The sequence below is a fragment of the Macaca nemestrina genome, chromosome 2 (assembly GCF_043159975.1).
Source record: "Macaca nemestrina isolate mMacNem1 chromosome 2, mMacNem.hap1, whole genome shotgun sequence".
NCBI lineage: Eukaryota > Metazoa > Chordata > Mammalia > Primates > Cercopithecidae > Macaca > Macaca nemestrina.
In genome coordinates this window covers 92,596,651-92,610,157 of record NC_092126.1, presented here as the reverse complement: position 1 = coordinate 92,610,157, position 13,507 = coordinate 92,596,651, and the positions used below count along the sequence as shown (strand labels likewise).

General features: G+C 41.4%; 1 protein-coding gene across 1 annotated transcript in view; it reads right to left on the bottom strand.

Moving 5' to 3' along the window:
• LOC105489963 (ubiquitin specific peptidase 13) overlaps positions 1–13,507 on the bottom strand; it is a 130,402-nt gene that overhangs the window by 88,173 nt on the left and 28,722 nt on the right. Inside the window, exon 3 of the mRNA XM_011755135.3 lies at positions 4,799–4,859. Within this exon, the coding sequence (XP_011753437.1) occupies positions 4,799–4,859 (61 nt within the window). The remainder of the gene's footprint in view (positions 1–4,798; positions 4,860–13,507) is intronic.

Sequence of the window (13,507 nt, the reverse complement as noted above, 5' to 3'; positions counted from 1 at the left end):
TTTTTTTTTTTTTTTTTTTTTGAGATGGAGTTTCACTCTTGTTGCCCAGGCTGGAGTGCAATGGTGCAATCTCAGCTCCGCCTCCCAGGTTCAAGCAATTCTCCTGCCTCAGCCTCACAAGTAGCTGGGATTACAGTCATGTGCCACCATGCTCGGCTAATTTTTTATATTTTTAGTAGAGACAGGGTTTCACCACATTGGCCAAGCTGCCAAACTCCTGACCTCAGGTGATCCACCCGCCTCGGCCTCCCAAAGTGCTGGGATTATATGCCTGAGCCATCGCGCCCGGCCTCCCCTTTCCTCTTTCATGCTTTCCAGAATCAGGATGTGATGGTTGGAGTTCCAGTAGCCGTTATGGACCGTAAGGTGATGATGAGGTTGGAAATCATGGGCCAGGATGGAGGGTTAAGCAGGAATATGGTAACAGCCTAGATCCCTGGTGAACATGAGGCCATCACATCACCACACTTACTGTTTCCCAGCATCCTCTACATGACAGCAAAATAAGCATCTATCTTGTTTAAAGTACCAGAATCGGCTGGGGCTCAGTGGCCGGTAATCCCAGCCTCTGGGAGGCCAAGGCAGGCAGATCACTTGAGCCCAGCAGTTTGAGACCAGCCTGGGCAACATGGCAGAACCCTGTCTCCACAGAAAAATACAAAAATTAGTCAGGTGTGGTGGTGCATGCCTGTGGTTCCAGCTACTTGGGAGGCTGAGGTGGGAGGATCGCTTGAGCCCTGCAGGAGGCTGAGTGTGCAGTGACCACGATTGTGCCACTGCATTCCAGCCTGAGTGACACAGTGAGACCCTGTCTCGAAAATAAATAGGCCAGGTGCGGTGACTCATGCCTGTAATCCCAGCACTTTGGCAGGCTAAGGTGGGCGGACCACCTGAGATCAGGAGTTCGAGACCAGCCTGGCCAACATGGTGAAACCTCGTCTCTACTAAAAAAAAAAAAAAAAAAATACAAAAATTAGCCGGGCATGGTGGTGGGCACCTGTAATCCCAGCTACTTGGGAGGCTGAGGCAGGAGAATTGCTTGAACTCAGGAGGCGGAGGTTGTAGTGAGCCGAGATCGCGCCACTGCACTCCAGCCTGGGTGACAGAGCCAGACTCCAGCTTAAATAAATAAATAAATAAACAAAGTTACCAGTGTTTTAAATTTACTGTTATGTAAACCAGATGTAACCCTAATACACAGCCCATCACTGAAATTAATTTACAGGTCACATCAACTCAGAGGGCTGGGACCAATATGTCAAGATAAAAGTACCTGTTCCTAGGAGACAACAAGCACCAGTTGAGGGGGCTTTAAATCAGAACTTGCAAAGAATGAATTCCTGTAAAAAATAACTTCCTGGCCAGGCACAGCAGCTCACACATGTAATCCCAGCACTTCGGGAGACTGAGGTTGGAAGACTGTTTGAGCATAGAAGTTCAAGACCAGCCTGGGCAACACAGTGAGACCCCATCACTTTAAAAAAATTTTTTTAAATTAAACATGTGTGGTGGTGTGTGCCTGTAGTCCCAGCTACTTGGGAGGCTGAGGCATGAGGATCACTTGAGCCTGGCAGGTTGAGGCTGCAGTGAGATATGATTGTGCACTGCACTCCAGCCTGGGCAACAGAATGAGTTCCTGTCTCAAAAAAAAAAAAAGAAAAGAAAAAGAAAGAACTCCTACTGGGATGAAGGAGGTAAATTTGTAAAGAACCTGGATATAAAACAGCAGGGAGAAATGGAATCTGGGGCTAATGGCATTCTTTTTTAAATTAATATAGTCATAGGACAATTTTTTGGGGCCATGAGTTCTAGATGCACCTTGTGGTTTTCTAAGATATGAAATCTTGCCTGAACACAGAGAATAACCCGTAGAAAAAGCCTCACTGAAACAAAATGGTAGGTAGTCCCCTACGGAAGAATGGAAGGAAGGGGTCCACACAGTCTGAAGCACAAAACCTCAGTGCTAACTTTCAAATTAATTTCTAAAACTGTTTCATAACAATATCCTCTACAACCAAAATAATCACTAGAAAAAAAATCAAACCTCCAGGTCTTATGAAAAGAAGACACAAAAGTTAAAGGTCAAGGTCAGATAACTTCTTCATTCCACCAAAGAAAATAATAAAAATTAACAATGGTGGCCGGGCGCGGTGGCTCACGCCTGTAATCCCAGCACTTTGGGAGGCCGAGGCGGGCGGATCACAAGGTCAGGAGATCGAGACCACGGTGAAACCCCGTCTCTACTAAAAATACAAAAAATTAGCCGGGCGCGGTTGTGGGCACCAGTAGTCCCAGCTACTCGGGAGGCTGAGGCAGGAGAATGGCGTGAACCCGGGAAGCGGAGCTTGCAGTGAGCCGAGATCGCGCCACTGCACTCCAGCCTGGGCGACAGAGCGAGACTCCGTCTCAAAAAAAAAAAAAAAAAAAAAAAATTAACAATGGTAAGTCAAAATGTTTAGTTAGTTCTGCCTTCAAGCCGAACCTGCTGACATCACTTAATTCAAATGAAATCATATGATCTAAACAAAATCATATGATCTATATTAGTGCAAAGGTGCTGGAAGACTAATAACCAAAGCATCAGAAGATATTCATAACTTCAGCTTTGGGGTTCATGCTAGCCTGGTTTGGGTTTGGTTGGTTAAATTGGGTTGTGGTCCAAAGGCAGGTTGAGAAGTAAAGAAGACTGGCCAAGGTAGAAGAACCAAATGCAGATAAGCCTTGTACAGAAAAGCATGAGCTGAGAAGCAGGAGAAGACAGCAAGTTTGGATCCAACACAGAGTAACTGAGAATCAAACCAGGAAAGAAACTCAGCTCCACAGCAGTTTTCAATGGCTTTACTTTTCAAATAATTAATGTGTGTTTTCATCACAATAGCATCTTTGTTATAGAAAAAGTTTAAATACAGAGAAGCAAAAAGATGAAAATTGGAATCACTTCCATCCTATTACTGGGAAAGAGCTACTATTAACAGTTTGGAGTATTCTTCCAGACTCTTCTGATCTCCCAGTTATATATGTACACATGTGTATATGTGTGTAGAAGTGTGTGCACACACACAGATATACATTCATACATGCATGCATATATACATATACATATCTATATCTGTATATACATATGTGTATGTATGTATAGAATTTTTTTACAAAAATGAAATCATACTATGGAAACAATTTTGCAAATCCTTTCAAACAATAATCTGAGACATTTAGGCAAATAAACTTGTTCGGTCAAATATTATCAAACCACTTTTTTGCTTGAGAAAACCATATCAGAAGCTTAATATAACCATAATTATATGATCTAGAAATCAGTAGTCATTTGCATAAACAAAACTGGCCCTTCTGAATAAGGGAAATTTTCAAATCACCATTAGTCAAACACTAGAGTCATAATTATTGCAGGCAAGGTCCACTGATGCTAAAATTAGTGAGCAAAACTTTAAGGAGAAACAAGATATTTAGCACAGTCTCAAAGTATCACTCTCAAAATATTTCTTAATTACACTATAACTTTACAGTGAAGAAGGCCAGCAGACACTACCTTAACAATGATCAAGTTCAACATCACCAGTATGACAACATGTCAACACCATATACCCCAATACCATGCACTAAGAAGGGCACGCTACCTCTGTAGGATTCTTTCCAAAAATGCATAACATCACATTTTTCATGAGAAAACATCAGATAAAACCAAACTGAGGTCTATTCCACAAAATAACTGACCAGCACTCTTCAAAAGTCTCACAATTATTAAAGACAAAGAAAAACTGAAGAACGATCAGAGTCTGGAAAGGATTAAACAAACATGACAACTAAACACAATGCGGAACCCTGGATTGTATCTTGTAATGAAGAAAGGACATGAGTGGGAGAAAAATTATGAAATCTGAATGAAGTCTGTAGTTTGGCTAATTTTAAAAAGAAAAAGAAAAAAATTGACAGGGTCCCACTCTGTCACTGAGGCTGGAGTGCAGTGTCAAGCTCACTACAGCCTCAACTGTCTGGGCTCAAGTGATCCTCCTGCCTCAGCCTCCCAAGTCACTGAGGCTACAGACACACACCACCACACCCAGCTAATTTTTTAATTTTTTGGTAAGGACAAGGCCTTTTTATGTTACCCAAGCTGATCTCAAACTCCTGGGTACAAGCAATCCTCCGGCCTCAGCCTCCCAAAGTGCTGAGAATACAGGCGTGAGCCACTGCAAGAGCCAGCTATTTAAAGTCAGCAAAAAATTGGCCGGGCGCAGTGGTTCACGCCTGATATCCCAACCAAGGCAGCTGGATCGCTTGAGCTCAGGAGTTCAAGACCAGCCAGGGCAACATGGTGAAACTCCGTCTCTACAAAAAGCACAAAAAATTAGCCAGTCATGGTGATGTGTGCCTGTGGTCTCAGCTACTTGGGAGGCTGAGCTAGGAGAAGGGCTTGAGCCCAGGAGGTGCAGGTTGCATTGAGCCAAGATGGCGCCACTGCACTCCAGCCTGGGCAAGAGAGCCAGACCCTGTCTCAAAAACTAAAAATAAAGTAAGCAATAAACAGACCTGAAGCAGAATTATAATTACTGTCTAGTCACTGTAAGTATAATTGCTTCAAAGCACTAAACCCGACTAAGAGGGCTAAAAGCACACTTCACTGGTAGGTAAACGCAGAGTGGAGGCAGGCCTTTAAATTTGTGCCTCTCATCCTTAAATTGTACAGCAATAAACAACCTATTACTCCAAATCAAAGATGCACATGAGTATGCACACACACACGCACACAAACACAAAATCTGAGCATGCTACTATTTACCTAAAAAAATCTTGGAATTCCTCCTTTTCGGTAACGCTCCACCAGACGCCCCTCTTACCTTCTGAAAAGAAAACAAAAGATAATTAAAATGCAACCTATAAAATAAACATCTTTGTGGGGGAAAAGCACATCTCAGAGGTTCCCAGTTTTTATAGAAGGCCAAGAAGAAATATTCCATCTAGATTAGCAATTCCAGGATAAACAGGGAACTGACCCAGGTTAATGCAGGTAGGTGAAGGGCAATGCTATCCACCTGCTTATTTTTATTAAGTTATAAAGAAAGCACTTCTGGAAAGAGAAATGGAAACCAGGGATCAAGGTGAAGTCATTACTTAAATTTCAAACCAGCACCTGCTCCCAAGAGGGCAGGAGTCCAGGCCTGACGATGAAAAACTCAGGAAAGATGATGGGGCTCCAGAAGGTGAGGATCTTATTCTCCTGGTTACCCAGTGGGTCTCTAGTGCTTGGCCCTGGGCATGCCTAACAACTATTGTTAAAAGGCTTAATATCAATAGTCATTGATAGTCTGGGCACATGAAGTCTCAATCTAACCTCCCTAAACATTTTTGGAGCACCAGCAAGTGGCTATGTTTGTCATCCTAAGCATTGTGTATTTTCTTTTTTTTTTGTTTTGTTTTGTTTTGTTTTGTTTTTTGAGATGGAGTCTCGCATTGTTGCCCAGGCTGGAGTGCACTGGCACAATCTCAGTCACAGCAACCTTCGCCTCCAGGGTTCAAGCGATTCTCCTGCCTCGGCCTCCCAAGTAGCTGAGATTATAAGTGCCTGCCACCACGTCCAGCTAATTTTTAGTAATTTTAGTAGAGACAGGGTTTCACTGTGTTGGTCAGAGTGGTCTTGAACCCCTGACCTTGTGATCCGCCCGCCTCGGCCTCCCAAAGTGCTGGGATTACAGGCGTGAGTCACCACACCCGGCCCAGCATCGTGTCAGCAGTAATGAAATAAAATGCCCATCAAGTGGTAATACAAAAGAGGCCATTCATCTGATGCTCACACAAAATATTTCACTCTCAAATCAAGTATAATGCCAAAACCGTATTTCCACAGTGTATGTTTTTTCAGTTACTAGGAAAAAGCACATTTCCAGTAGACCACGATGTGTGGGTTTAATGCCACATGATTCCAAGCAGCCACAGGTGTCGAGATCTTGCTGCACATTTTCCGCTTCTCAGTTTGTCCTCTCATGAGTCCTAAGGATGCTTTCTCACATTTTAATAGTTGACTTTGAAGGCTGACTCATCCTTGTGATTCTCACATTAAGTTTTTACAGTTTCTACTACAGGTTTACAGTTCACATCTTAGGAATCTGCATTACAGAACACTTTCTCAAAAACCTGTCCCTCCAAATACTGATGCCAAAAGCGTATCTCTCTTAGAATCACTCCTCTGTGATCTCAGAGCCTCTTTCTTCCCCTCTCCACTTACCTGCTTCAAAAAGGGATGAAATAAAACCTATTGCAAAGCACCTTTATCACTCCTGGAGGTCCCCTGAAATCTCTCTACAGAATTTTATGGTGTCCTTTTAATTATTTTAGTTTCACAGCCCCCTCCTTTCCTGCATGATGGCAGAAGGATAACAAGGAGGGGTTGCACGAAGACTTGCTAGAACATGAGCCTGTCCCAGACTGTGAGATTCACATCTTAGACTTGCAAAAAAGTAGAAACTCCTTCTAAAGACCATCACCTCTGCATCAGTCAACAACCAAAATCAACAAGGTTTGAGAAAATAAAACTCCTCCATCAGCAAATATGACTGTGCCCCTGTGTCAGATTCTGTGCTGGGGCTCGGACTGCCAACTGAATGAAGACATGTTCCATCTTTTAAGGAGCTAGCCAGCATAGTAGGGGAGCATATATGTAAACAAACGATACCACAGATTCTGGTGAGTGCTAAGAAAGATTCAAAAAAGGCACAATCATATCATAAGGAGGAAATGATCGGTTCATCTGAGGATAAGGGTGTGGGCAGGGCTGGTAAGAACAGCAGCAATCCTGGCATACAGCAGCTACTGAGTAAATATTTGTTGGATGGATGGATGGATGGATGGATGGATGGATGGATGGATATATGGATGGATGGATGGATGGATGGATGGATGGATGGATGGATATATGGATGGATGGATGGATGGATGGATGGATATATGGATGGATGGACGGATGGATGGATATATGGATGGATGGATGGATGGATATATGGATGGATGGATGGATGGATGGATGGATGGATGGATGGATGGATGGATAGATGGATGGATGGATGGATGGATATATGGATGGATGGATGGATGGATGGATGGATGGATGGATGGATGGATGGATGGATATATGGATGGATATATGGATGGATGGATGGATGGATGGATGGATGGATGGATGGATGAATGAATGCATGGATATCCTGACTACAGGGAGTAAAACAGGCAAGAGGGGAGTGGGGATAGAAGTAAGACATCCTAGACAGAGAAAACAGCACTGACAAAAGCATAAAATCACAGTGTGCTCCAGAAAGGAGAAGTGATTTGCTATGTCTGGAGCACAAACTTGGTGGAATAAGAGAGAGGGTTAGAAACGCTGCAGGCTCCAGATCATGAGCACCTTATAATTACATGCAAAAGAGTTTGGACTTCATCCTGTAGAAGAGGGAGAAACATCAAAGATTTAAGTGGCAGTGTGCCATAGATATGTGCATTTGGAAAGATGGCTCTGGGAGCAGTGTGCAGACTGGGTGGGATTGAAGGCAGCAAGTTTGAGGGAAGGAAGGTTAGTCAGAAAGCAACAGCACTAGTCCTTTTTTTTTTTTTTTTTTTTTTTTTTTTTGAGACAGAGTTTCACTCTTGTTGCCCAAGCTGGAGTGCAATGGTGCAATCTCGGCTTACTGCAACCTCAGCCTCCCAGGTCCAAGCGATTCTCCTGCCTCAGCCTCCTCAGTAGCTGGGACTACAGGCATGCGCCACCATGCCCAGATAATTTTGTACTTTTAGTAGAGACGGGGTTTCTCCATGTTGGTCAGGCTGGTCTCGAACTCCTGACCTCAGGTGATCCACCTGCCTCAGCCTCCCAAAGTGCCAGGAATATAGGTGTGAGCCACCACACCTGGTCAGCACTAGTCCTTTTAAGGATAATGAACACTCAGATAAGAACAGCAGGAATGGAGAAGACAGGGTGGACCTCAGAGCTATTTGGGAAGCCCAGGTAACAAGATCACCAGTAAGACACAGAGGGAAAGCAGATCAAAGAATATCTAGGTCTCTAGAATTGAAGAGGAAGGAAACCTTTTAGCAAGAGAATACGGTGTTCAGTCTGGGCACACCGACGTTGAAGTACCTATGAAATGCTGGAGTAGAAAAATCCAGGTCAGAATAAGATGATCAGATCTTCACCTCCAGAGAGAGATTAATTTGAATGTCATCAGCTTAGAGAAAGTGGTTAAACAAAAATATGGATAACCCTGATGAAGAAAAGTATCTTTCTGAGGAAGAAGACAGGATGGCCAAATGACATCCTAGGAAATGCCAATAACTAAGAGGTAAACAAAAGAAGAGGTGTCGGTGAAAAAAACTGAGAAAGGATAAGAGGAAGCCAAGAAAGAATGGTGTCAAAGAAAACAGGAGAGGAACAGTTCCAGAGGAAAACAAGCTCAAACATGCAAATACTCAAAACGTCAAGTAACATTAGAGCCAAAACATATCCACCAAGTGTGACAGCTAAGAGCTCACTGACAACCTGGACAGTGTTAGTGGATTAACAAGATCAGACCACAGTGTTGAGTCTTAGAGGCAGATGTAGTACAGACAAGATCAGAAAAGTTTTTAAAGAAGCTTTTAATAAAATAATGCAATGACTGAAGAAGGACACAAATTAGAAAGATGGTTTTGTGATGTTGGTTTTGTTTTTTTAAGAGACAGAGTCTCACTCTGTTGCTCAGGTGTACAATGGCCTGATAATAGCTCACTCCGTAACCTGAAATCCCTGGGCTCAAGTATTCCTCCCACCTCAGCCTCCCAAGTAGCTGGGACTAAGGCATGCGCCAACATTCCAGGCTAATTATTTTATTTTTTTGTCAAGACGGAGTCTCACTGTGTTGCCCAAGGTGGTCTCAAACTCCTGTCCTCAAGTCAGGCTCCCATCTTGGCCTCCCAGAGCACTGGGATTATAAGTGTGAGCCACTGAGCCCAGCCTGGTGTGTTCTTTTTTAAGGTGGGGAGAAAATAAGCCAGAAGAGGGAGAAGCTGGAGATATCAGAGGAAGTGGAGTTAATGAAGGAGCAAGTTTCCTGAGGTAGGAGGAAACAGGACCCTGAGGACAGACAGAACATAGCTTTCAGCTGAGATGGAATCGAAAGTGGAACTAGTTACAGATGAGCTTCCAGGACACAAGGAATAAGTTAAGAGAGTTCCTGTGCAGGCATTCCCTTTTATCCTGCAAAGTACAAGTCAAGATAATTTTCTGAGAATGATGAAAAACGTATAGAAAAGGCTTAAGGAAAGCATCCAAAGGTTAGAATGGCCACTCACGGGAGTGGGACAGGATTCAGAGTAGAAGGTTTGCCGGGCAGTGAGAGGGCGCAATAGAAGAGGAAAGGCCCAAAATGTGACATGGTCTCAAACCCATCATAGTGTGGGGTTTCCAGCAGTCTGTGCATGGAAGTAGATAGTGACCCCATGGAGCAACTGCTTGGAGTTCTGGAGGATAGTTAAGGAGGCAGGACAAGAGAATAAAAGTCAGTTCAGGGTGCTGTGGATTACAGAATGTTGAAAGAAATGAATCATGAGAAGTAGGCTAAACAAGTCACGGACCTGAAGGTCTTCAGGACCTATAACAAATGATCAAAATAGGAATAAATGAGTGAAAGAGCAAAAACAAGTAGAAATTGTGGTCAGAGAGTGACACGTTTAAGTTGAAATTCCAGAGGCAGAGCTAACTGTACAAGTTTACCAGCATTCCACAGTTCTGCTGCTAACTTTGTGACCCTGAGCAAGTTACTAAGTCTCTGGGCCTCTGTTTCTTTCTTTCTTTTTTTTTTTTTTTAAGTTTTCTAAAATTTCATCACTGTATTATGTCACAAAACAGACTTCACAAGAATTATTATGTACCACCTAACAGAATTAGTGAGTGTAAATCATTCAGTACCAAGTCAAAATTAAATTATTTTGAAGCTAATCATTGAGTTTATGCCTTATCTGACTTTCTGGCCTTTCTTCATTCTCTTCCTCCTGCTCTCCCCCTCTTCTTTGTTAGGAACTTAAACAGAGACTATATTAGGACGGCTAAGGTGAGAAATTAGAGAAACTTCAAATCAGCATTGACCATTGAGAAGATCCAAAATAGTGCACAAACTATTAGAACTAAAGTAAAAGTTGAATAGCATTGCTAAATATAAAATCACCATTTATTAATTAACAATATTTCCAATATTTCCAAATACCATCAATAACCAGTTAATGTGTAAAAAATAAAGGATAGCAGTAATGGTAAAAAAAAATTTAAAAAATAAAAAAATAAATAAAAAAAAATTATAGGGTACTAAAAAAAAATCTAACAAAATATGAGTTCCTTTATAGAAAATTACAAAACCTATTGAATGACAAAATGGAAACATGAAAAAAGAGGTATGCTATGTTAAACACTTACTCAATAAATATTTATGAAGCACCTACTATATGGAAGGCACTGTTAAGTGCTAAGGACACAGCAGTGGACAAAACCAAAGAGCTTAAACAATAACCTTAAACATAGAGCTTAAACAAGGATGTGGATTATAGATTAATCTATAAATTCAATGTGATTGTCATCAAAATCTCAAATAGGACTTTTAAGCTAGATGAACTAATTCCATAATCCATATAGAAAAATAAATGCCTAGAAATACCCAGGAAAATTCTGGAAAAAAAAATATGGCTTCAACCACAGCATCAGAAAAAAAAAAAGAAAGAAAAATAAATAAATATGGAAAAAGTGCTTGCACTAAAAGATATCAAGGCTTGCCACACCAATGCAGAGATAGACAAATAAGATCAACAGAACACAACTGAGAGACTGAAGAGAGACCCAAATGTGAATGGCAAGTTAAAATATAAAAGGGTAGCCAGGCACAGTGGCTCTCAGCTGTAATCCCAGCACTTTGGAAGGCCAAGCCAGTGGATTGCTTAGGCTCAGGAGCAGGGGACAGGGCATCACGGTCGCCTGGGAAACCCTATCTCTACAAAAAATATAGAAATTAGCCAGATGTGGTGACACATGCCTGTGTCTCAGCTACTTGGGGGGCTGAGGTGGGAGGATCGCTTGAGCCCAGGAGGTTGCAGCTGCAATGAGCCATGGTGGTACCACTGCACTCCAGCCTGGGTGACAGAGTGAGAGCATGTCTCAGAACACAAACAAACAAAATGTGTGTGTGTGTGTGTGTGTGTGTGTGTGTGTGTGTGTGTGTAAAGGGTGATATTGCCAGGCACGGTGGCTCATGCCTGTAATCCCAGCACTTTGGGACGCAGAGGGGGGCGGATCATAAGGTCAAGAGATCAAGACCATCCTAGCCAACATGGTGAAACCCTGTCTCTACCAAAAATATAAAAATCAGCTGGGCATGGTGGTGCGTGCCTGTAGTCCCAGCTACTCAGGAGGTTGAGGCAAGAGAATCGCTTGAATCCAGAAGGCCGAGGTTGCAGTGAGTCAAGATCGCGCCACTGCACTTCACCCTGGTGACAGAGAGAGACTCCGTCTCAAAAAATAAATAAATAAAAATAAAAATAAAAGGGTGATACTATAAATCAATGGGAAAGTTTGTACTACTCTATGAATCATAAAACAACTAGTTATCAATATGAAAAAATAGATTCCCATTCTTCATACAAATACAAAAATAAATTATACATGGATTAAAGACCTAAAACGTTAAAACAGTCACATTCACACACACTTAAATAAAAATGTAAAAACTACTGTAAGAAATGTGATATAGTTTGGCTGTGTCCCTACTCAAATCTCATCTGGAATTGTAAGTCCCACAATTCCTCCATGTCATGGGAGGAACCCGGTGGGAGGTGATTGAATTATGGGGGCAGGTCTTTTCTGCGCTGTTCTCATGATAGTGAATGAGTCTCATGAGATCTGATGGTTTAAAAAATGGGAATTTCCCTGCACAAGCTCTCTCTTTGCCTGCCACCATCCACGGAAGATGTGATTTGCTCCTTTTTGCCTTCTACCATGATTGTGACACCTCCCCAGCCACATGGAACGTATTAAACCTCTTTCTTTTGTAAATTGCCCAGTCTTAAGTATGTCTTTATCAGCAATGTGAAAACAGACTGAAAACAACCTAGTACAAAATGTCTTTATGACCTTGAGGTAGGAAACAATTTCTTAGACAAGATACAAAAAGCACAACTCATAAGACAAAAAGTTTAATAAATCTAACTAATTCAAAACTTACAACTTCTATCCTACAAAATAATTGATAAACAAAGTAAAACGACAAGCCACAGACTCAAAAGAAATTTAGTAAGGCACAGAACTCAAAGGAAATCTAGTATGTAACAAACAAAGGTTTGGTATCCAGAATGTAAAAATAACTCATCACACTTATAAGAAAAAGATAAATCCATAAAGAAAATAGGCCAAAAATATAAATAGGCAAATCCAACAAGAAAAAAAAAACAGAATAGAAAGTACAAAGAGATGTGCCAAATATTCAGATGCCACTTCATAATCATTAGATTGGCAAAAACAGAAATCTGACCAAGGGTTGGTGAGAGTGTGGGAAAGCAAGAAATCATAATTATTGCAGATCGGAGTGCAAATAGGTACAATCACTCTGGGGAGAGACTTGGCACTATCTAGTAAAAACAAAGAGAAGCATAACATGAGCCTGCACAACCATGTTGTGCAGATCTAGAGATCTATTTCCTGAAGAAATCTGGCACTTGTACCCCCAGGAGAAGTGTACAAAAACATTAATTGCTGCATTCTTTACAGTAGCAAAAAAATAGAAACAATCTAAATGTTCATCAATAGGAGAAGAGAATAAATTACAAGGTACTCATAAGATGAAAAACCAAACAACTATTGAAATGAATAAATCCAGATGTATCTCGACATGGACAGATCCCAAAAGAAATGAAACATTTGGATGCTGAGGGGAAAAACTCTTCACAGAATTATAGGTAGGCGTATGATAGCATTTATCTACATCTTTAAAACATATAAAGTTATACTATATTTTGTTCTTAAATATGCATTTGTTAATAAAACATACTGGCATGCATGGCACAGAAAAAGTTCACAGCAGTGGTTACTTCTGGTGAGGGAGAGGGACAAAAGGAACTTGAATTTTTAAGGAAGCTCTATTTCTTATACTAAAAAAAACAAAACAAAACAAATCTGAAGCAAGAATATTCAAATGGGGTTTTTTTCCTGATTTTTGGATCCATGAGTGTATCTGTACTTTTCTGTATTTTTAAACCTAGTTTTTTTGTTTTCCAATTAGTCAACCTACGTATTCTTAAAAACACCAATCAGAAGTTTAGAGGAAGAAAAATAAAACTGGTTAAGATAAGGTTTGGGAGACTCTCTGGATTTTGCAAACAGTGCTGTTTTTGTTTCTCATCATCAAAGGGAAACAGAAGTTACGTGGGCATGGTCAATCTCCACGTGAGAAAGCACATTGAGACAACCTTACAGGAAAGACATCAAGGC